At 36.7% G+C, this 25,203-nt stretch overlaps 1 protein-coding gene across 4 annotated transcripts in view; it reads left to right on the top strand.

Moving 5' to 3' along the window:
• Nucleotides 1-25,203, top strand: part of Syt14 (synaptotagmin 14) — a 137,574-nt gene that overhangs the window by 35,371 nt on the left and 77,000 nt on the right. For 2 of the 4 annotated variants that reach the window (XM_076941639.1, XM_076941638.1), the window contains exons 1-3: nucleotides 11,197-11,330; nucleotides 13,064-14,441; nucleotides 17,162-17,377. In XM_076941639.1, the coding sequence (XP_076797754.1) occupies nucleotides 13,382-14,441; nucleotides 17,162-17,377 (1,276 nt within the window). In that variant the 5' untranslated portion in view covers nucleotides 11,197-11,330; nucleotides 13,064-13,381. Of the gene's footprint in view, nucleotides 1-11,165; nucleotides 11,331-13,063; nucleotides 14,442-17,161; nucleotides 17,378-25,203 lie in introns of those variants that run through there. The other 2 variants (XM_076941640.1, XM_076941641.1) reach the window with 1 other exon arrangement.

Genomic DNA, 25,203 nt, shown 5'->3' with positions numbered 1-25,203 from the left:
ACTGAATGCAGATAGTAGACATGAATTATGAAAGAAAATGTTGAAGTAATTATTTAAAACGGCCACTAGTCAAGCCCACTGTCTAAGCTGCGGCGGCTCTGCCTAGCTCAGCCGCCATGTTCCACTGCCAGAGGCCATGTGTGTGATGCAGCTAGAAACGGCCATCCAGAAACACCAGCCCTGCCACCCACGAGACGCCAGTGTGGGAGATGGTTTTGCCAATCTTCCATGCTGTCTCCACAAGGCTGGGCTGTGCCCAGACCATCCCGCCATCCACGTGGGCCCAGTAGGAAAATGAGACTCTAATGCTTAAATATTAATCAAAGGCTTTATATGTTTAGTAATGCTCAATAACTATATGCCCATACAATTAGAGTTGTCTCCCAATTAGCTAACCTAAATATAAGTTGTTACCCACAACTGCTCTCCATACCTGCGTGGCTCTTCAACCTCCTACATCTCTGACCTCTCTAGCTTCTCCTCTTCCTTTTCCTCTTCCTCTCCCTACTCCTCCCACCTTAGCTCCTCCTACAAGAAAATATAAAGCTGATTGTTTTCTAGTTATAACTCTGTCATTGGTGGTTAATCTTTGGTCGTAGATAAATGTATAAAAATTTTTCAGTAGTGTAAGTGTAAAATTCAGTGTCAAGCTCCACACCTTCAGAATGGCTATTCCAACTGTATAGAAATTCATTGGGATAGATAGACTCTGGATCTGGCTAATTTGTAATACTTTTTAAAATTATTAATGGTTTAATCAACAAATGCCTTTTCTCTTTTTCTTCTGCTGTTTGATTTGTTTCTCATTATATTCACATCTATTCCTTGCTTTTTAATTATGGTAAGTTATTGAGTCTAGAAGTTTTGTGTAGTTTTGATGATTGTATTTTCCAGTTTTGAAAATGCTCAAAATTTCTTTGTGAATTTGTACTTTATAAATGTGGTCATTACAGTAATTTATCAGTTTGGAATTTGCTTGAAATTGGATCTTGACCTTTCTTTTTTAAGTTCATGTTTCTCCTTTTAAACTCTTCAGTTAAATAGTTCTGCAGTAAAGCTTTTGGATGGCAGATCATATTTTTCTCATTTGACCATTCTATACTAAGAACCTTACTGATTGGTGCAAACTAAAATTGAACACTTTTGCCATTTCTTCTGCAGTGTAGAGTAAATTCATCTTTAGTTTAGTACCTTTTATGTGTGTTCTATATGTTATTATTGCTCTCTGAACTTTTTTATTTTCTCAGTTTTATTTTGAGATAGGAATTTATTATTGCTCTAATTTTAATTTTCATTACCTATTAGCAACAGTATATTTTTGATCCTATTTGACTTTCATTATGTATTTTTTTAAGGTTTGTTCAGACTTACTTTATTGAGCCAGCATTTTTATTAATGTCTGTCAGTGTTTGGGTAGTGGTCAGGTAGTATAACCTCAAGTTATATGAGTTATATAAATCATTCATATGATTTTATATAAAATTAAGGAGCATATTCTCAGTTTCCTCCTTCAGGCTCTTGGTACAGGTATTAAATATCATAGCTCTGTAGAGTCACTTTCTGTAAAGTTAAATAGGAGCCACTGAGTTTGTGTACTAAGCCATTGAATCTAATACTCTGTCTATTTTAATTCATTCAGATATCTGTTTGCTATTTCCTGACTCAACATGCAAAGCCAGAAGAACAATGTCTACTTAGAGAAAGAGACTGATTCTATAGTTTCTGGCTTTAGATCTGGTCTCCAATAAGACCAAGCATGATAGCCCAGAGATATTGGTATAGGCACAATGCACTGATTCTGGTGCATGCCCAAGACTTCCCAGAAGCCTTGACTAATGAAGCCTGGTGTTGTGTTAGTCTTCCAGGTCTTCATTTCCAACCTAGTTCCTATCTCCAAGTTAACTGATGAAATGGAAAGTTTGAGGACATTCTAAGATTTATTCAAAATAGACATAATGTGTGTTTCCTTGTTTAGATAACTGCCTTTCAAAGATAAAATTAATTATCTTTACAGTGAGACATAAAGATTGTTCTTTGATTGCACATCTTTTTGTATATAATTGGAAAGTTGTATCTGATCACCTGGAGTAATAATTTTCCACACAGCTGCCATGTCTATTTTGTGTCTGTATATGTCTGTGCTATACTTGTATGCCTGGTACGTGAGAAGGTCAAAAGAGGATGTTGGATCCCTCATACTGTATTTATAGATTGTTGTGAGTTGCCATTTGGGTACTGGGAATTGAACTTATGTCCTCTGAAAGAACAGACTTAACTGCTAAGCCATTTCTTCAGGGTCCTGTCCCCCCTCAAAGCTATTTTGTTTTGCTTTAAAGGGTCCATATAATATCTCACAATTCATATTTTATTTATTTGACTATCAGCACGACTTCTTATGGGAAGATCACTTGGTAAAGTATTACTTGCATGGTTGCCTTTTTATGCACTTGTAGAATAAACAGTACATGTTTTGCTAGATGATTGTGATACAATGCCAATGATCAGAAGTTGTAGTTTTTACCACTGGAAACAGAAGCACTAATGAAAACCAGGTAGAAGGAACATTTAAAGATGAGTGTTGGACACAGTCTGCATTGAGCAGTTGGTATATGAGGGAGCCTGGAAGGGAGGCCCAGAAAGAACCTGTTGTTTCTATCCTCATTTCCTACAGTGTCTTCACACTGCCTCTCAGCAGCCTGCATCCACTCCTAGTCATATTTACACCACAGAGACTTGACCACTTCCATTGTCCCCAGGCCCCCTCAGTGTTATCTTCTCTGCCCCTGACTCTGCTTATTCTTCTCTTAGTGAGTCCCTATCACCTTGTTACTATATATATTTTTTGCTTTTTCTTTGCTTTCTTACTCTTTCTTATTTTAGATTCTCCATATTTTTAGATTCTACATTTTCATAGTTGTCTTAGTTAGGGTTTTACTGCTGTGAACAGACACCATGACCAAGACAACTCTTATAAGGACAGCATTTACTTATGGGTTCAGAGGTTCAGTCCATTATCATCAGGGTGGGAACATGGCAGCATCCAGGCAGGCATGGTGCAGGAGGAGCTGAGAGTTCTACATCTTCATCTGAAGGCTGCTAGCAGAATACTGGCTTCCAGGCAGTTAGGATGAGGGTATTAAAGCCCACACCTACAGTGACACACCTACTCCAACAAGGCCATACCTACTCCAACAAGGCCACACCTCCAAAGAATGCCATTCCCTCGGCCAAGCATATTCAAACCATCACAATAGTTTAGCAGTTACTTCTTCTAAGAAGTCAGAATAGTTACCCAGTCCTTTCTTTGCTAAGTCTTTGTTTAATATCATATACATTGTCTACAGTTTTCTCTTGCTCTGGGTGAGTTTTATTTTTTTGATATATTAGTATATAGTTAGTACTTGACAGAGGTTCAAACCAACAGAAAACACCTTTCCCCATGGTAGCAGGAAGGTAGTTGCTCATAACATGACATTATTTCCTTGCTTGGTTTTGGTGCCAGGGATCCAACTCGGGCCTAGTGCATATTAAGCATGTACTTTACCACTGAGCTGTAGCCCACTCCCATTTTATTTTAACTAAAAATACATAAAACTTCCATGCTAGTTAAATTGCATAACACCTGTCTACATCTCAGTGGCAATGGATACTAATGAGATCTCTGTCATAATATTCCACCAAATTCTATTTCTTTGAAGCCCACTGAGCCACCGATTGTCTTTTTTCTTCGGGCATGTGGTGTGGTTAATGCTGACTTGCTTCCAGGTTATTCTGAATGTGCAGTATTGCTCTGATAAAGCCCTGAGTGCTGTAGTGACATAGTTACAGCCTTAAGGACCAGGACAGCGTGCTTTGCACTGACCACTCCTCTTACTGATCACTCCTCTTAGCATGCTTGTCAGTGCTTGTTGGACAAGAGTCTGCTTCTGGATTGGAAGATTGCGTCTCTTTTGAAAAGGTTTTCCTTAAAATTAAAATATGGTTGCCTTTAGTGTATAGAGGATCAGCTGTGGAGACATAATTGTAAATGTTGAACAACCGCAATGGGAAAACTGAGAGCTGAGGCCTTGGAAGGTGCTCTGTGATGTCATTTAAATAATTTATCCACTGACAGTGAAAAGCACTGGTGCAGTTAGCCCTAATTTGTTCACAAGAGAGATGCACTTTCCTGTGGGGAGACTGTTGGAGGGTAGGTGGTCTTAGTCTAGACTTCACTGGAGTCAGTTTTGCAACCTTGGCTATTCTTGAAGGAAGATTTCTCCCAGAGAACATTGGATAGAGTTTGTATAATAGTTTTGTTTATATAGATTGTTACTAGTATACTACATATTATTAAATCTGAATCTTAGTATCTGGCTATAACTAATGTTCCTGGTTTTGTTTCCAAGATTAATTTGAGTATTTTGTTATGAAATTTCTAAGGTTAAATCGAATAGTTTGTTGACTTGAAATTTCAATTTATTTCACTGTACTTGTATGAAATGTATAGCTCGGTCTTCTGACAGTTTGACATGCGAAATGTATTGAGTGGCTCCTGCTGATCCACTGTCCAGGGATTTGTTTTTGGCAGGGGGGCATATTGTTTTTTCTGACATTTTAGAGTTCACAAGGAATGAATGCCCCTTTGGCCTTCTCTTTGGGCCTCTCTTGTCCTTAGTTGTTTGTAATAGATTATATAATCAATAATATTCTTTCTAGTGCTTGCAGTTTTTGAATAAATATAAAATCCATAGTTGTTATCTACACATTTTGTTCATTTTGTTGACTGTACATCATCTTTCCAGTCTGGCATCATTTGTATAATAATACAAACATTTCAAGGGACATATAATCTGTGTAACTGAGATGTTACAAAGGTAATTCAAGCTCATCAGATTAATCTTTACTAGCTCTAAATTATTTCTTGGTGTCCCCATAACTGTTTGTTTTATGTTTTATATATGGAGAAATGATTAAAATATAGTAAAAGGCTTTAGACATATATTGAAAACAATTTTTTTAGTGAAAGTTGGATTTTTATTCAGCTGACATTTTGGTCAGGAGATAGAATGGCATCTATGAAATGAATTATTAAAGCATACATGACGGTGCAGAGTTGATCTCAGGTTCCACACTCAGTGGACAAGTCACATCCACATCCTGCCATGCAGACTGGACTGTAAGTTTTGCTATTAATCCTGTTTTGAAAGAACTATAAATCATACTTATTCTTTGTCTAAGTGAATAATGTATTTTGTAATAATTTTAAGATTTGTCTGTAGCATTAGAATCTTGCTTTTATATAAAGCAGAGAATGATGATGATGACAAATGAGTGAAAACTGGAAACGTTTGTGTAGCAGTCAGTTTCCTTATTCTTAATTGTTTATATGTCAATTTTAGTTTTCTTTTTAGAAATTACCTAGAAAATGTCCATTTGTGGCCTAGTATAGTACAACAATTAAGTATTCCTCAGTCAAAACGATTTGCCTTTTTTTCTACTGTCATAGACAAGTTTCAACTTTTTTTTGATGAAATTATCTCTAGAAATAACATTACTCTTAACACTATTACTGCAACTTAAAAACTGACAAAAAGTGGCATTTATTTAAAGTTTGCTTTTTCTATTTGTTTTATAAGTATTTGTTTCTAAATATAATGATAATTGTCTAAGGGAGTTTAGTATATGTAATGAAAACTCGGACAAAGTTGGTTCTCTGGGGTTTTCTCATGCGGAATCATTGTACTTTGTAATATTTATTTTGCAGATAGCTCAGTGAGTTATAGTCTTTGTCGAAGTACCATGATGATCAAACTTCCTCCTTGATAGAATATCTTTAGTTTAAAATTTGTTTTTTGTTGTAGAATATACTTAATCTCAATCAGGGCTTCAACCCCACTTTTGATTATTCCATTCCCAGATAACAAACACAAACCTTTAATTTATAAATAAGCTTTTATCAGCACTAAACCTGGGCAGATATTTACCCTCTATGCTATTAGAATCTACTTTCCTATCGATAACCCCAATTTATTACTTACTATGTACCATCTATGCTGCTCTTAACTCCAGTTGATCAGCTTTCATAGCCTTGATTTTAAGATTCTTATCCTATGGCGATTTCTCCTCTCTCCACTTTCCTTTCTCTCCTTGTGGTCTTTCCTCATCCTGAGCCAGGTAACTCAAAATCCACCTATCTCTACTCTCTCCAGTAATCAGCTGTAGCCAATTTCAGTTAACCAATGGTTTTAAATCAAGGAACAAGGTTTGCACAACAACAGCTTATAAATGTGAGCATTCACTTCTAGGCCTAGACCTTTGGGTACAGAATTTAGCATTGCAATACATAGCAACAGGCCACACCTCATACCTGGTAATGTCAAGCAAAGAGACTTCTGGTTAAACAGTGGTTCTCAACCTTCCTAACATTGTGACCCTTTAATACAGCTCCTCATGTTGTGGTGAGACCCCCAACCATAAAATTATTTTTGTTGCTCCTTCATAACTGTAATTTTGTTACTGTTGTGAATCATGATGTGAATATCTCTGCTTTCCAATGGTCTTAGATAACCCTGGTGAAAGGATCATTTGACCCACAAAGGGGTTGCAACCGACAGATTGAAAACTGCTGGGCTAAGAGTTTGGAATCAGGATTCTCAGTGCCTGATTAAACTCAAATCTAGGCCTGTTAATATTAAGATCTTGTCTTACTTAGGGTTTTACTGCTGTGAACAGACACCACGACCAAGGCAAGTCTTATATAGACATCATTTAATTGGGGCTGGCTCACACGTTCAGAGGTTCAGTCCATTATTGTCAAGGTAAGAGCATGGCAGGATCCAGGCTGGTATGGTGCAGGCAGAGCTGAGAGTTCAACATCTTCATCTGAAGGCTGCTAGGAGAAGACTGACTTCCAGGCAGCTAGGGTGAGGGTCTTAAGCCCACACCCACAGTGACACACTAACTACAACAAGGCCACACCTCCTAATAGTGCCACTCCCTGGGCCAAGCATATAAACCATCATAGAGCTCAAAATCTTCGACTGTTTTGGGATCTCAGTAGTGATTCCTGTCAGATGTGATTATTGAGGATTAAGGGAGACAATACTAGTGAAACAGTTTCTGCTAAATGGTGTTGACTTATTGCTAATATTGTTCATAGTGTGTTTGGCTTTATTGTTTGGCACTTTAAAATATTGAAACTTTGAATTATGGGAAAATGGTATACTTGTGAATTTTTATTTACTGACTAAAACCAGTAAATTTATTTCTTCAAATATATAAATCTGACATGTATGGATTGTTGACTGTGTGATTTCAATAGAGATTTTGAAGGTTTTCCTTAGGAGACACTAGGCATTTAAAAAACAGTCTCTGTGTGTCTCTCTCTGTGTGTCTCTGTCTCTGTCTCTGTCTCTGTCTCTGTGTGTGTGTCTCTCTCTCCATGTGCATGGCCAGATGTCAGCATTTGATGTCATTGATTGTTCAGGAGACATCCACCTTGTTCTTTGAAGCAGGGTCTGTCACTAAACCTGCACTTCCCTGATTTGCCTAGGTAGAACAACCAACATATTCCAGGGACGCTCTGTTTCTACCTTGCCAGCACTGGGATTACAAGTATGAACTGCATGTCCAGCCTTTTATGTGGGTGTTGGAGATTGAACTCAGCTCTTCATGCTTGCATTCTCCAGTTCTGCAGCAGGAATTTAAGATATTTTTGATTATTTAATCTTATTTTATGCTAATGGAGTTTACCTATATGCATGCCTATGAACCACATGCATGTAGCGCTCATGAAGGCCAGAAGAAGGTATTGGATCCTGTGGAACTGGAGTTACAGAATATTGTGAGCCATCAGGTGGGTGCAGAAGAGCCACTGCTCTTAACTGCTGAGCCCTCCCTAGCCCCCATCAAGCATTTTTAATAGGTTTTCTTGCCTTTGATGAATTATCTAGAAGCCTTGAAAAGGATAGGTCTATGCATTTATTAATTAACTATGTCCTTAGAAATATTCAGAATGTTTTTAAGCAGATTCATAGTATAAGATTTTAGGGGGCAATTCCAATCTTATATTGAATGAAAAATATCAATAGTGAAGTCTAAGTATAATTTTTTTTAATGAATTGTGTACAATGTTCATGTCTGTAGTCTGATTTCAATGCATCTTCTATTGCGATTTTATGCATAGATGAGATTTAGCAAATGTTTACATACTCAGAACTATTGATTATTTGGAATAATAAACATTTTGATCTTGATGTAAAGATGGAAATAGAGATCTAAAGATTTATAATATTTGCTATTAGGAAATGTCACTTACTTTTCTATTACCATATTTCTTCTTTAAATTATAGCTATGTATTTTCTGTGTTGGAAACTGGGCATTTTATCAAGTGATAGATTAAAATTAAGGTTGTATGAGCAGTGTATTTGTAGCAGGCCTATTTTTCCTTTTCCTAGTGGAGAAAATTATTTTCTTGTTTGTTCTTGTTGTTTTTTTTAAATTTGTCCAAAGATACAACATGTATTTATCAGTAAATTTGCAGTGAATAGAGTAACCATTAAGAAAGCTTAACATCTGAGTTTTTGGCTTAGCTTTACTTTGTGAATGAAGGTTTTAAAGTGGAGTAAGAGGAACAAATGGGGAAAGCCCCAGGTTTTTTTTTTTTATAACTAATCTTACTTTCACAAGAAAAGCAACATGCTTGTTCTCCATTCTGTTGACATTTCTAACATATCACAGCAAAACTTCAACCAGTATGTTCTCTAAACTTTCTTTCTCCACATGCCTCTTCTCCTCATGCTGTAAAACAAATGCCTTTCCTCTCACACTTTTCATGTTGGCTAATGGCACTTCTGTCTACCTGACTATTCAGTTTGGAATTAGAATTACCCTCAGCTTCTCCTTGTCTTCTACATCCTGTTGATTTTGAGTCATTGCTTGCTTACATTCTTCGAACAAAAATTAGAATTCATCCCTTCTCTCTGCCACCGCTGCTACTGCTCCATTGAGAGTTCATCATAATCTTGCAGCTATTCAGTGCCTATCTTATTCTGTTTTTCTTCATTTTAACCAGTGTAAAATTTCAAGACATGCTTGTTGTAACCCTATTGTTCCCTAAGTTCAAAATGTTTAAGGCAATATCAAAGATTGACAGTTTGAACTTACTTTTTTCTTTACTATTGATTCTTACAATATATTCTTGATTTTTTTAGAACACATGCTCTCTATTCATTTGTTTATTCACACACATACTTATTCTCAGCCACCTGATGCTGTTAGGTACATGGAGGACAGACGTAACTACAACAGCTGTTACTGTTACTCTTCAGTGGTTTGGGGTTGTTACATCTTTGACCATGCTAGTCCATCTGCCCTTTTCTGTTCATAGAGTCTTTATTAGTCTTTTAACCTACACTCAAGTGCATCTTCTTTCTAAATTCTTCTTTTAACCCAAGAGGGTGGTTCTTCTTTCCACCCCAGGGGTTTACATTCCTGTCTCTGATAGAGTTCACTGCCTTTTACTATGCTTACTGGTTTTGAGTTGAATTTCTCACGAAGTTAAATTTATAAATTTACAAAGGAAGGAGGAAGATAAAAGTAATATAAGAGTAAGTTGGGTGCAGGGGATAGGAAAAAGCTGAAGAGGATTTGAGAAGGCAGGAGAGACAATGTGAGCACTGGAAAAGCACAGCTTCTAGCAGCTTTGGATTCTTGCTGGTTGTGTGGTTCATGTCCTGCAGATCAGTTTATGATGGGGATGATCATTCGATCTTTGTGAAAACTGAGTTAATCACAAGATCCATGGACATATCTTGTTGCCAGCTCCTCCGTTCTTACTGCCCCTCCTTAATAGTGCTACTTGTGCTTCATCTGCTTCAACACTGCTGACCCAAGTTTGAGTAGACTGTAATGTCATACTCTGCTCTACTTATGGTATGCCTACCTGTCATGAATAATGAAAAGCTAACAGATAAAAGCACTAATCACTCACCAGGTAGTGACCTGGTTTTTAACAAATGAGTTCTGCTTAAAGAATCTTGGGGGAGATTACATGGTCTGTGCTGCTTGAGCAGTGGAGGGGGAAGTAGGCCATACTTCACAGGAGATGTTTGATGTTTAAGATCCATCTACTCATGCAAAAACATGGCCTTTGTTTAACTCCAGATGACTGGTATAGTGCCAGGCAATGGAGATGAGAAAGGACAGGGAGATTGCAGGAGCTGGGAGTCCAAGTCTCCCTGGGTGGTATCATGTATCTCTTGAGACCAAATTCTTTTTAGTCTGATAGGTCATCATGCTAAAGTCTCATGTTGCTCCTAGAATATAACATGTCCTAGTTTTAGGATTCACATGATCTTTGCTTTATCTTGGATTAATATTAACTTGTTTAAGTCCTGTTAGTTCATAAAATGTAGTCACAGAAGCTGTAGCTTTCAAAAAAGCACATTTGACCCTTCAGTGCAGGATCTTACAGTTCATGTGATCCTGTACTTTTCCAGTCCTAGTCAGTATTATGCTCTGTTCTAACTGTCTGCATTATATGTGTGCAAAGCCAGGAACTGTGTATAGAACACTTGCTTGGTGTATGGCTGATAGTTCAGAGATTTTATTGTATGAGTCAAATGATATGAGAGATGTGTTGGGCATGTCAGACAAAAGGAAGAGGAAGAGCAAAACCCAAGCCTGTGTGTTCATTTCAAGAGCAGATAGACCTATTTGACTGGCGTATATAGGAAAGAGGGTCTGGAACTTTAATGCCAGATTAATAAGAAGGTCCAGAAAAGCTTTGAGAGATAATAATAGTACATGCTTTCATGAATTTAGCAATTTTTATGCATGAAAAATATTTTTCAATTTTTTTCTAATTCTGTGCCAACATTTTTATAATATTCTTCATGGATTTAAAATAAATTAGCTGCTTATGTTTTAGACTTTTTTTATTTTAAAATTATTTCAGTATACTTATTTAGAAACATTTTGAAAAATTTTCAATGAATGCTATTGAATATATTGAAAATATATCTTTACACTTTGTAGGGTTTCTTACAAACTATTTTAAATTATGACATTTTAAAAGTAGTTGACATTAGATAGCAAACTGTCTAGCATATATTGGGAAATTCCTTCTTGTTCTCAGCTTGGAGAAAACAGATGCTGACAGCTGTGACTTTCTTTTCTCTAGTCTCTCCAGAGGCAGTTGGATTTTTGTCAGCGGTTGGGGTGTTTATTGTCTTGATGCTGCTCCTTTTTCTCTATATTAATAAGAAGTTCTGTTTTGAAAATGTTGGAGGGTTTCCAGATCTTGGTTCAGGATACAATACAAGGACGAATTCACAAGATAAAATGTGTAAGTATCATCACCACTTATTTGTCTGTACTATTCCTTGTTTTAATAAGTCTGTAAGAAGGCCTACTTTGGTACGTGATAAGCTTAGGATTTGAATCCCTACTTTGTAAAACTGAAGTGTCTGTTAAGTAATTATGTTCAAGTCTCCTGTTGCCTATAGATTGTTAAGCCACTACATAGAGGTAGTTGCCTATTACTGCAAAAAATAATGGTTTTCATTTATAAGGCATGTTTTTTGAGCTTGTGCTAGGAGTAGATTATGCATTAAGAAACAAAGCCTGGTCCATTGTGCACATGGAGAGCTTTCCCAGTATCCTCATCAGGCTTCGATGACACTCAGTCTTTTTTTTTTTTTTTTTTAAACGCATCTTTTCATCCTCAGCTGAAGGATGATTGTAGCTGGGAGGTGTTTTTCCACACCATGCTGTACCCCAGGACCACATGGTGATTGTACTCTAGTGTTAGTAGATCTTAGAGAGCTTGAGGACTGTAATGCTGCTTTTTCCTATTTTTAGAGAAGCTTTTAAAAATGTTATTGCAAGAGCTTTTCATTTGCTCTTTCAAATACTCTCCAATATAAATGATAGTGGAGGAAGCTGAGAATGGTAAACCAAGGTGTTGATTTAGGAGTTTTGAAGAATGAGAGCAGAGGAGCCATACTTTTCTATGTACAGATGCTGGAGAATGCTTTTCTCTTCTGATAACTTAAAAGATTGTATCCCTTCATTTATAAAGATCTGGTAATTACCAAATTACAGTTTGATTTCTGTGTTAGAAACTATGCTGCCTTATATGGTTCTGACCTGGTTGTCTGTTTCTCATGTTCACGCCAGCCGTGTGTGTTATTCATTTGTGTGAATGATCTGCTTGATTATCAGTCTCTGCCTTGGTCTCTCCCTTCCTTCCCACACTCTCTCTCCCTCTCTCTTCATTCCTCCCTTCCTACCTCCCTCCCTCTCCCTAATCCCCTATCAGTTTTCTGTAATTCTCTAGCTCAGCTTCCCTAGATTTTCTTTTATGTCTTTACACTTCAAAGAGCTTTTGTTGATGTAGGTTATGTCTGCTAATATATAAGTTTCTATATTAATCATAAAGTTACATATTAGCTGTATATTATATAACAAAATACAATAATTGCATACTAACTATGTAATTACCATATTAGCTAGTAAATTGAGAAAATTAACTTAATCAGCTTACTTTTTTTTTCACACCAAAAAAAAGTTTGTAGAGAAGATTGACATTGTCATGTACATTTCATATAGGTCCATTAGCACAAGCACAGTAGGAGTCAGCTTGATTCTGGTGTCTGCTTTCCTGTTAGGTCTGTCTCACCTGTGGGAAACCTCAGTTTGCACTTGTAAGCAAGGGAGAGTGGGACATTAAACAACCCCTTGTTACCACTGTGCTAGTAGTGTGACCTCTAGATCTCAGAAACATCCTATTGTCCTCTTACTTGTTAAAGTAAAAGTGGGATTCTCCATATAAAGCTACCATACAGCAAATAATGTTAAATGTGCCCACAACAGTGTTCCGGAAATGCCGTTCAGCAAGTGCTTACCTGTTTTCTCCCAGTTCTTACTACCTTGCAAAACTGTTTAGATATTTTCCTCTAAGTACAGTTTGTAAGTTGAAATATTGGTAGTCCACTAATAGGTTTATTCCCTTGTGCTGACTCTTAGCAAATAAACTAAAGTACGTAATAAAAATCGTTTCTATACTTCTTCTTTCAGGTATAGACTAAATACCCAATAGTATTTGAGGGAAAAATAATGTCTTGCTGCTGTTTTGATAGCTATGGAGTGGGAAAAGATGTCATTGCACTTAAACCAAGTGATTTGAGTTTTATTTTTCCGGAGGAGTCTTTACTTCAACGTATTTCTTCCAATGCATATTGCGTTTACAGAAAGATTAAAAGACAGTGTGAAATACTTCTATCATGCTAATGATAGCAACATTTAAGTAAATGTTAAATTCACATATCAAAGTAGTTGATATTTTGAGAAGAGGAAATTCCATTATTGCACCTTTTAGGCAAAAGGAACTGGAAAATGGCATTTTTCAAAAGTTTTCAGCAGAATCTGCCTTCGGTGTCCTCTCTGGTAGACACAATCAGTAGTGCTGTAGAAGATTTGAGCACTGCAGTTGGGGAAGTCAGCTATGCCATAACTGATTCAGTCGCCGGACAGGTAGCAAGTATGATGCATGGCTTTTGCCCAGAGGAGGGAAGCTGCACAGCAGAAGAGGCTGCAGAGTCTTCTAAAGCCCAAAACACAGTATTGCGGGAGACCTCCAAAAATACTGCTTGTCAGAAAACACGGTCTGATTTAGATCATAAGGCAAAGCAAGTAAGCTGCTGCAACACTTCAACTCCACAAAAACAAGAACAAGGAATATATGAACGGGGGATGTATGTTCATGATGGGCAGTGGGCCACCTCAGAATACCAAGAAACTGCTGAGGCCGGTGCTGCTGCTTTGAAAGGCCTCGTGAGTGATGGGATATCAGATGTCAAGCAGAAAATGAGGCTTGCACCCACTTGCCACGAACTGGGACAGACTGACAAATGTGAAATATCTGGAGTAGGAAGCTCTGGGAATGATAAAAATCATTTAAACAAGGTAAGTTATCAAGAAGTGAAAGGGAATCTGAGCACCAGTGGACGGAACGTTCTCTCTGTGCAGAAGTGTGTGGTCACAGACAACTCTAAAGCTAGACTGCAGCGTGTACCTGTGGGAAGAGAGCAAGAGAAATTGGGGAACATCACTGAAAATAAACATCTTAATGATTTAGAGCATTCTGGTCATTTAGAAAAGGCTAAAAAACATAATCAATATGATGGAGTCAAAGGAAATGAATGTTCTCCAGAAGATACCACGAGAAACAACAGATACAGGGCACAAAAATCCATTGTGAAGGAAGACACATGTTCAGCTCCATCAACAAATTGTAAAAACATGTTTCCCAGGAAAATTAAGGAAAAAATAAATCCAACAAAATACCACAAAGTGAAAGGAGACATGAAAGCAAAGGAAAACGAAGCTAATTCCACTAAAAGAGGAACAACAAAGAGTAAAGTTGGCAAATACTCTAAGGTATTACCAGAAAAAGGTGAGGTCTCCTAATATTGGTTTGAGTGATTAAATTTTCTCTTTTTTTTTTTTAAACTAGAAAAACATCTAAATTTCTCAACTTTTCTTTTCATGTCTATATATCTAATTTAAAATTTTCTTGGATCTTCTTACTAGGAGATATGTTTAGAGACATTTAGATTTTTTCAGTCATTTTAAGATACTTTGTGTTATTTTATACCTCCAAGTATTGCCTGTGATCCCTACAATATCTGATGTTTCTTTTTCTTTTTCATGTTCTTGCGAGTAGAGTTGCACTGTGCAGTTCCAGCCCAGTTAGCCTGAAACTCATTATATTGCAAAGGCTGGCTTTGAGCCTCCACTTACTGAGATTATACCTTTCTTTTCCTAATTTTAATAACAATTTATTTTAATGCCATAAATTCCATGCATACTTTAATTTGAACAAATTTGCTGTGATACTCACATACTTCAACTTTTGTCTTACTTTTATAACTAAGATCTGAGTTGGTTATACAACATTGTTCTTTAAGTCTACCCCAATGAGATTCTATGTAAAAAATTATATATTTTTCTTAAAACTAATAGCTCCTATATTGTTAAACTGTGCTTCTGGCTATGTCTTTATTCATACTTTAGCTATATTTTAAAATGTTCATGAGAATGCTATAGTTCATAATGACTATAAACGAGTAATACATTATTATTTATGACTTCTTTCCACAGACTTAAGATTCTGAGTATTTATCGTGTTTAGCTACAGTATTTGTGACAGTTTTGAAAACATCATTGCAGTGTGCACTGCTGATAATTGCTTCCAGAATTTCCTCCTCACTTCCTTATTGCTGATCTGATCAGAAACCCCCAAATACTGGCTTTTGCTTATAAAATATACACCTGTAGCTTTTATATAAACATAGATTCTCATAAGATATCAAAATGTGAGTAAGTATGAAAATCATGGAAGACTTCAGTTCTGCTATATGACTCATCATATGGCTACCAGGAATAAATGCACCTACAGTAGCACTGAAAGATTTTCTGTTTAGTTTGCCTCATTTTTATTGAGGAGCACTCTGGTATGTCAAGAAACCAAAAGCTCTCAAGTATCCCAAAGAAGAGTCAAATACTTTAACCTTAATTAGTCCCATGAAGAAATTGCAAGTGTTTGGCCCATAGGTTAACATTTCATGTAGTTGTATTGTTGGATTCCTAGTATCAGTGTAGTAGATTTTCACATGAGAGATTCAGGATTAAGAAAGAAAGAAGAGTTTCTCTGATTTTATGTGTAAGACATTCTGGAATAAAAGAAGTTTGGCTACAGGGAGGTTGCATGGAGGGTGACCTCCATGAGGAGCTCACAATGTACCTGCTACCTGTAGGCCTCACTCTGGTACTTCACAAGACATTCACATTCTGAGCTGGGTGTCAGAAGAGTGTGGTCTTGTTATCATAGCATTGTCTAGTTAGACTCTTGATGATGGTAAAATCGGGTTATCTACATTGCTCTAGATTAACCACCAGCTACATATAGCTCTATATACTATGAGTGTGGCTGGCAGATTGGAGAGGTTGGGTGGTATGTGTTCAGACATGAGTAATGAACGCTTAACTGCTCTACTGCTTCTTAGAGAATATAAACTTTATACTGCTTAAAATTTAGTTTATAATTAAGAAAATTTTTTCTAGTAATTTAACTTTTCAATGGTAGTGTTAGAAATTTGATGTATATTTTCTCTCTATATGTGTGTGTGTATACTATATGTGTATAGAGTGCATGCTGAAATATGTATAATATCTATCAAATAAAAATATACTTGCAGCTTTTCTCCTTCTTTGTGGATTGGAAGCTCAGCCACTCATCTTAAAAGCTATACAGTCCTAGTATGTATGTTGAATGGATGTGCCATTACTTGCCTAAGCAAGGCACAGTGATAGGCATGTTAGTTATATATCTTGTTTTCTTTTGCTAGCAACATAATTAAAAATGTATATCTATATTCAGTAATTTGAAATGGACTTGGCAAGTTCCTAGAAATGGAACTTTCAAAGACCACACAGTTTGATGTTGGACTTCTTGTTGATGTTTGGATGTTGAGTTTGCTCTGTAGAAATCTTGTATGAATCAATCCCAGTGTGCCTGCGTCTTCCCTTCTCTGTCTCCCTGTTAGTACAAAGCATTGCTAGTTCTGAAGAGATGGGCCAAAGGAAAACCAGAAATCTGTCTTATAACATTAATTGTTTTACTCTAGTTCATAAGTAATAACAGCATTTATAATTTTATTTGTATATAGTAAGTACTTTATAAACTTGTACAGTATGGCAACTATGATTTCATTAGTACCTAAAAAGGTTACAAACCCTGGTGACTAAGATTATTTATATAATTAGAATATACATTGTGATGTTTCCTATTAATACATAAAAATATAACGATTGATTTACTTACATGAAATATTTATTTTCTAAAGCTGAAATTTTGGGACATTATATACATACATATACACTAATGTTACAGTATACTTTAATTCAGTTTAAGAGATAATCAAGAATTTCAGCAATTTTAAAGATTGTTTCTAATTAGTTTCATTCTGTGTGTATGTGTGCACACACACATTTTCATTTGTGCTTGTGTTTGTGTGTGTATGTGCATATATGTAATAACACTAATTTTTTTAACTAATTTGCCACATGTAAGTATATTAAAATTATAATTTCCTATTACTGTTACCCAAATAGATAATTCCTACATGGACAGAGATGAGCCTGGTTCATCCTCTGAAAGTGAAGATGAAGCGCTGGGTAAATATCACGAGGCCTTATCCAGAACACACAATTCCAGGTGGCCATTGGTAGATTCTAGACAAAAGAGCTATGCCTGGGAAACAAGGCAGAAGTATAGCCCCCTGTCTGCAGAGTACGACGGGTACAGCACCGAGGCATCCATGGAGGACGGTAAGAGCACTGACACTTATTATGTTAGATGATTTATGCTTGAAATTCTAGGTATCTATGGTTGCACATCGAAAGGGATAGCACAGAGTTCTGAGTGCAATCCAAATAAAGATTTTGAGTTCATGATGAGAATCAGCTCCAAAACACCCCAAATGAAAAGACTAAACGGTAGACTCAGTGTGGTACTGGAATTCTCACTCACAGTGTACAGTGCTGACGTTGAATGAGAGAGGGGTGTGAATGTGCTGTTCCTCAGGTGCAGGCTGTTGCTAACATCCCTGTTACAGCAGCCAGCAGGCTCTGAGTGTGACTCAGAGTATGGTCTCCACCATCAGCCAGGGGGTTTAGTACACGAACAGTTACATAGTGCTCTCTTCCATGCATTGTACTTCTTGAGGGTAGGGCACTATTATACTGTGTTTTAAAAGCAATTTGATTGGATTTCCAAGGGGTTCCGTAACTTCAAGTATTTTGTTACTAAGTGGTATCACTTTATTTGCTGACATGGACGTTAGAACAAAATCCTTTGCAGAAGATACAAGTCCACTCACTTTCACATCTTTCCAAAACATAAAGATAAAAGGTTTTGCCATTAATTAAAGCTTATCTATTTTCACATTTAAACACATTACTTGTCTGATAGAATGGCTTCTCATAGTTTTATATTGGCTTTATAACCACAAGAGAACAATCTGAGAGGCATCAGTTTCATTACAGATAAACACCCAGTGAGCTTTGATATTGTAGTTGAGATTTGTCTTTTAGGGCCTCTTCTATTGATGGTTTAAGTATTAAACCCCCACTTTTAAGAAGTCAAAGGAAAAAATGATCTATATTTGTGTTTGGCTTCAAGCTAATTAAAGAGCTGTCTATCCATTTATTATTTATTAGTATATGGCTATAACAATGAATGAACCAATTATTGCATTTTTACCACATAGAAGGTTTATTAGAAATACAAGGGAAGAAATAAAAGAAATATTAGACATGGGCTCCACTGGAAAACAACATCTTTGTAGTAGTACACACAGTATGTATGCCTACAGAGGGAACTAAATAATGTAAGCCAATAAAGCCAGCCTGTAATTTATATGCACATTTGCACATTAACAATAGAGCAGCCGATGATTGGTTGTGAATCTGATCCTGGCTGACATTCTTGCCATATCTTGTCATCTATTAGCCATGAAAACCTGAGAGGTATAATGTTTCATTGTGTCTAAAACGTGGATATTATTAACCTGGTTGAGTTGTTGTGCCTATCAATTGATAGACAGGTACATGGCCAGTCAGCATTGCCAAAGAGGAAAAGTAATGAAAATACTGAAGGTAACATATGGCATGAGCCTTGAGCGAGCCTGAGCTCAAGTCTGTGGCCTGGGATTCTTCCATTCTTCAGATGGAATTTAGGATCTTTTATTTATTTTCTTTACTTGTCTTATACTTGATTGCCCTTTGCGATCCTTTTATTTCAGACTGTCCAGTAGCCTCCTCCTAGTGAGGAGCAAGGTGTAACTTTGGTGGCTTTTGTACTTGCATTCATCTTAGCAACTGCTGTAAGTTTGGAGACAGGCAGTGATAGGACAGATGCACCCACAAGATGTAAGATACATATGGAGGAAATATTTCAGGGGCAAAGAGAAGGCTTTGTCTCAAACACTGAGGTATGTGTAGTTTGTAAGGAAATCAGAGGCACCAGTGGGGAGGGAGTCTACCCAATTTGGTAGCCAGAGAGAACTCACTGAAGGCTTTGCCTTGAGCAGGCATGAGTAGGAGGTTAATAACAGGAAGACTATAAGAAAAAGCAATGAAAAGAGACTTGAGATCTGTCTATAGAAAATGGGCAAACCTGAATAATTATAGTGGTAATAGGAATTTAGAGGATCAGAGTATAGAAGTGGGATTTGCTGGATTTAGAACCATAGTGTACTTTGAACATCAGGAAAAGAGAAGAAAGCACCAGAAAATACCATGTTATTTATTACGTGTGAGGGAGAATGTGGGGTCATTGCTGTGAATGTGGAATCTGGGGAGGGTTCTACTTTTTGTTGGAAGTAGGGGGTAGGAATTGTGATTTCTGTGACAAGTGACGTTTGAGCAACTGAATATGGTAATTGAGCTTGCAGTGCCGAGCAGACTTACATCAAGATGCTTCCAGTATACATATGCTTAGAAATCACAAAAGTGAATTAAACTGACGAAGGAATACAGAGTGTGTAAGTAGAAAATGTCACACAAAGCAGCAGAAAAGACAGTAGAAGAGACCAAGAAGCTCCAGAAAAAGTACATAATCATCCAAGGAAGAGAATTTTAAGGAGTGGGGGACACTCAGCATGGTGAGAATTCAAGCAAACCCCCTTTCTAACAGAAGTTGTACTTTTAGAGGAAGCACTTACAGGTTAGAGCAGTAAGTCAGAATGTGTGCTCCTAAGGGGAGAAACATGGTGGTAAGCAAGCACCCCTGCCTGCCTGTTGTTACTCACTGGCTTGAAAGAGAAGCAGGGGAAAGGTTTGTAGTGTAGTGACCCTTCTCTCTCCAGCCCTTGACTGACTGTAGTTCTTCTTTATTGTGTGTATTGGGGAGGAGGGGTTTGTTCTAACATACACTGCAGTGGTCAATTATAGAGCAGGGGAGGATTCAACTAGGGATAGAGACAACACAAAATTTTCTATAAAAAATAAACATTAAAACCATTTATAAAATTCATTTTGTTTCCAGATTTACTTTTTTCTATGTTCTTAAAGCTAAAAACATTTTATAATCCATCTGCCTTAATTTTAGAAGGATCAGATTCAAATCCAGTTTTTGGATGTCTGATTATTTAGTGATATGAACCAATACCTGGAGATCTACTCAGGCTAATTAATACTTCCCATTTTTATATTGAACAGCAGAATTCTACTTTTTAAAGAAAATTTATGACTTTTCATTCTTAGTTCACCATTGAGATTAGTAATCCATACCCATACATTATAAAAAGTTTTATTAATAAGCTTACATATTGTCTTGGGGAACAGATTCTTTAAAATACTGTTGAAGACAATTCCCAGCCTGAGTATGTGTTAGGTACATAAACACAGATACAGATCTGTCATTCTTTTTCCTTTATTGATACATCAAGAGCTTCATGCAGTTAAATTTAATGTCTTAAAATTAGGACCACTAAAGCATAGTGTTTTATTCCTCTTCAATGTTTATTTTGGAGGTTGGTCAGTTGGCTCAGTGGTTAAAGGTGCCTGCTGCCCTAAGTTTAATGCCAGGATCCTCACAGTAGAGAGAACTGACTCTTGCCACTTGTTCTCTGACAATCACAGGCATTCTGTGACACATGCACCCCACCACCACACACAATAAATAAATAAAAACGTATTAATTTTATAATTAATTTTGTGTTTGAAATAATTTAAAACTTAAAAGAAATAAACTCATATTTTCTGCATGCATTTGAAGTTTCATATTGTTTTATTAATTACTATAATTTTTGTGAAGATATGTAAAATAAATATATCTGTGTTTCCCAGAAATCTTTAAAGTAAAATATGTTTAAAGGGCTGAGAATGTAGCTCAATGCCCTGTTAGTACCCAGAAATGACCCCGCCAACATAAATAATTAAAAATAAATTAAAGTTAAATAATTAAAAATAAATAAATTTAGAATACTTAAAGGGACATTTATTACAGTGTTTATTTAGATTTCTTATAAACATTTGACTTCAGGCTTTTGTTCAGGAATATTTATCTTCTGTATTTTGTTCAGGTTGGTTTTTTATTGTTGTTGTTAAAGAATAGACTAATTTAGCCAGACATGATGGCATACACATTTAACTCCAGCATGCCTCTAGATGCAGAGGCAGGCAGATCTCCGAGTTTGAGGTCAGCCTTGTCTACAGAACAAGTTCCAAGACAGCCAGAGCTACACAGAAAAACCGTCTTGAAAAACAGAAAAAACAAAAATGACCAATTTAAAGTCTTCAAATTTCTTTTTACTGCATTTTTACTGTTTTGGAGATCTTTTTATGTAATGAGATTGGTTGTTTCCAACAGTGTAGAATTCTATGTAAAGCTTTTTTATTTATTTTTCTTGTAGTAAAATTTATATAATCTAAAACTTATCACTTTAACCTTTTTGAAAAAGAAAGACTTATTTATTTTTATTTCATATGTATGAGTGTCTGCCCACTTGTGTACACCACATGTGTGCAGTGTCCTTGGAAGCTAGAAGGAGTGGTCAGATCCATGGAACTGGAGTTTCCAATGACTGAAGTCTCACATGGATGCTGGGAATCAAACTCAGGTCCTATTGCAGAGAAGCATACGCTCTTAACCAGCAAGCTCTCTCCAGCCTTTTGTTTTTCAGTGTGAAGTTCAGCATGTTAAATACTGTTCACACTGGCACACAGCATCATCTCTGCCTCTCCAGGACCATTTCACCATCAGAAAGTGAAACTGCACCATTAAAACATAGCTCTCAGCCGGGCAGTGGTGGCGCATGCCTTTAATCCCAGCACTTGGGAGGCAGAGGCAGGAGTTCGAGGCCAGCCTGGTCTACAGAGTGAGTTCTAGGACAGCCAGGACTACACAGAGAAACCCTGTCTCAAAAAACCAAAAAAAAAAAAAAAAAAAAAAAACAACCAACCAACCAAACAAACAAACAAAAAACAAAAAACAAAAAAAACCAAAACCATAGCTCTCCATTCTCCCCTCCTCAGCCCTGATGGCTAACCTGTATTATACCCTCTGTGTATTTGAATCTGAGTGCTGTAGGTACTTCTGTTATTTTTCACACAGGATGTTCTTCCTGGTTCAACCATGTTGTAACATATGTCAAACTTCATTTTTCGCCCCTCTAATTTGGGTATTGTAATAAGAAGTACATGGCACAAACTTTGTTTGTCTAAGTGTTTTGGGGGTTCAGCTCAGTGGTTAAATTCACACTGTTCTCATCAGCATTCCTCCCCAGAACTCTTCCCTGTAACATTTCACCTGCTGCTCCCATTGCCCCTCCCTCATTTCCTGGAAAGTACCATCCTACTGTCTGCCCCAGGTGTTTCACACAGATGGAAATGCACACTGTTTCACCTTTTGTGACTAGCTTATTTCTCTTGTAGAATTTCCTTCTGGCTCAGTAACATTCTGTTGGATTAATGTGCCACATTTTGCTTATCCATTCATCTGTGGGTAGATACTTCAGTTGCGTTTACATTTAGTGGTTATGACTAACACCGCTATGAGTATAAGAATATAAATATCTATTAGAGAGACCTTGTACTTTATTGTTTTTGAGTATACCCACAAGGGAAATTGGTGGATAATATAGTAATTCTGTCTTTTAATATTTTGAGGAACTACTATGCTGTTTTCTATGGTGGCTTAACCATTTTACATGCCCTCCACCACTGTGCAAAAGGTTTCAGTTTCTCTACAACCTCACCACTATTTTTTATTTTGCTTGTGTGGTAATAGCTGTCCTGGTGGGTGTGAAGTAGTATTTCATGAGTAGTTTAATTTGAATTTTTCTAAAGGTGACTGAGAATTTAAACATCTTTCCTTATGCCTATTGGTTACTCACATATCTTCTTTGGAGATATGTCTATTTGTGTTCTTTACCTCTCTTTTTGTCTAAGAATTTAATAGTTTTAGGTCTTATGGTTAGGACATAACCTATTTTCAGTTAGCTTTTTCATATGGTATTATATGATACACACAAAGATGTATGGTTTTCTAGCACCATGTGGAAACATTCATTTTCAGAAGCAGTGATGCTAGCAATTAATGTAATTAAAGCTGTTATACCAACAATAATCAACCCCACTACCCTCTTGCTTCTGCTTAAAGCCTGAGTCATTTCTTCCAGTACTTGCAAACTATTTTTAGAATACCAAGGTTCTGTGATACTCAGGGCACTAAAACAAAAGCTGGTTGATAGACCTCTATAACTGACATGCCAGATTTCAAAACACAAACACAATTAGAAGGTGTACAATCCATGCAACTTACATTAAATACTGTAGAAGAAACAAAAGTATTTTTAACTTGACAATTAAAAGAGCCTTAACACATGTGCTACCACCTGTTTGAAATCCCCATCCTGCACCAACTTTATCTCTTGCTAACATTGCTGTGACACAAAAAGTTAAGACAGCTACTTTTGTTAATCATTTAGCAAAAATGTTACTAATGTGTTGAATACACAAGAAGATTTAGATAGGCATTTGGAAGAATGGATTGATGCTCTTTATCCTATTCAAATATTTGGAAGGAGGTTCAGAATTTAAGAATAAGGAGCCATCTTGAGTGTCATGCCAAATTCCATTGGATTCATGTTAGTTCTAAAATTTACAATGGTAGTCATTATAATTAGGAAGAAGTTTAAAGATACTTGCAGTGTATTTGGCATAATTCTTACACCTCTTTGAATGTTTTAACAATACATAGGGAGCTTATGAATTGCAAGAATGCTGCCTGTTCTGCTGAGTGTTGATACGGTAGATACTGCAGATAAAATTACCCATGGTCTGAGTTTTTAAAATAACAGGCTGGCAAGCCAAGGATGGGTAAGATTCTGCACAGAGCCTTACCAACCTAAGACAAAAGTACATTGCTTTGGATAATGCATATTCCATGACAGGTAAGGAAGGCATTTTTGTCAGAATAACCTAAGACAGGCTCAGTCTTGTTAATGAAAAAAAAAAAAAAAAAAAAAAAAAGAGGGGAGAGCCTTTGGGGCTTCTTGGCAAGAATCTGACATGGGCCAAGGACAAGGAAATGGGCTGCTTGGCAGGAATATGATATTGGCCAAGGACAAGGAAGTAGGCTTCAGGCAGGAATTGGACATTAGGCTCAACCAAAGAAATAATTTCCGGTAGGAATCTAAATATTTGGCTAGAACAAAGAAATTTCAGACATGAATCTAAATTTTAGGCTAGAACAAGGAAGTAGGCTTCCGACCTGAAAATGACCTTTGGCTAGGACAGGGAAGTAGGCTCAGATACATTGGTCATCCTGATAAGCCCTTAGAAACAGTGATCACAGGAGTGTTCATGTGATTGTGTTTAATGTCTTGCTTGTTCTTTGACTACTTGTGTTTATTGTCTTGCTTGTCCCTTGACAACTATTGTATTGCTAGACCCTCAACCTAGAACTGACCTTAATACATGCATGTAATTAAAATGGTATAAAAGCAAAAAGGAGGAGGGGGATGGGATCGGGGGTTCTAGGAAGGGGAAATGGGGAAAGGTGGTGACGTTTGAAATGTAAATAAATAAAATATCCAATAAAAAAATTAAAAAAGAAAACATTTATTTTCCCATTGAATAATATTTGTACACTTCTCAAAAATTATTTGACTGTGTGTGAGGGCTGATTTCTGAACCCGCCATCGTATTCCATTAGTGTGTGTGGTTGTCTTCAACCAGCCATCGTATTCCATTAGTGTGTGTGGTTGTCTTCAACCCGCCATCGTATTCCATTAGTGTGTGTGGTTGTCTTCACTCCAGCACCGCACTGTTTGCTTCTGTAGCCTCTAAATATGTTTGGAAATCAGGAAGCAGGAGCCCTTCAGTTTTGCTTTAATTTTTTAGAAATGAGTGGTATTTCATTGAGTATTTTGCACCAGTATTCACAAAGTCTGCAGGGTTGTAGTGTATGAGTCCTTTTCTGGATTTGAGACCAAAATAATGGTTACATAACAGAATGATGGACTGTTTTTACCTCTGCAAATATTAAATCTTCCATTATTAGAAATCAATTGGTGATGTCCTGTACAACTAGCAGAAAATGTCTGCCCAGAAGTCCACCCAGAAGGTAATGCTAGACCAGGAGGAAG

This window comes from Arvicanthis niloticus, chromosome 10, assembly GCF_011762505.2.
Source record: "Arvicanthis niloticus isolate mArvNil1 chromosome 10, mArvNil1.pat.X, whole genome shotgun sequence".
NCBI lineage: Eukaryota > Metazoa > Chordata > Mammalia > Rodentia > Muridae > Arvicanthis > Arvicanthis niloticus.
The sequence above is the reverse complement of the archived record's forward strand: the minus strand, read 5'-3'. Positions and strand labels throughout refer to the sequence as shown.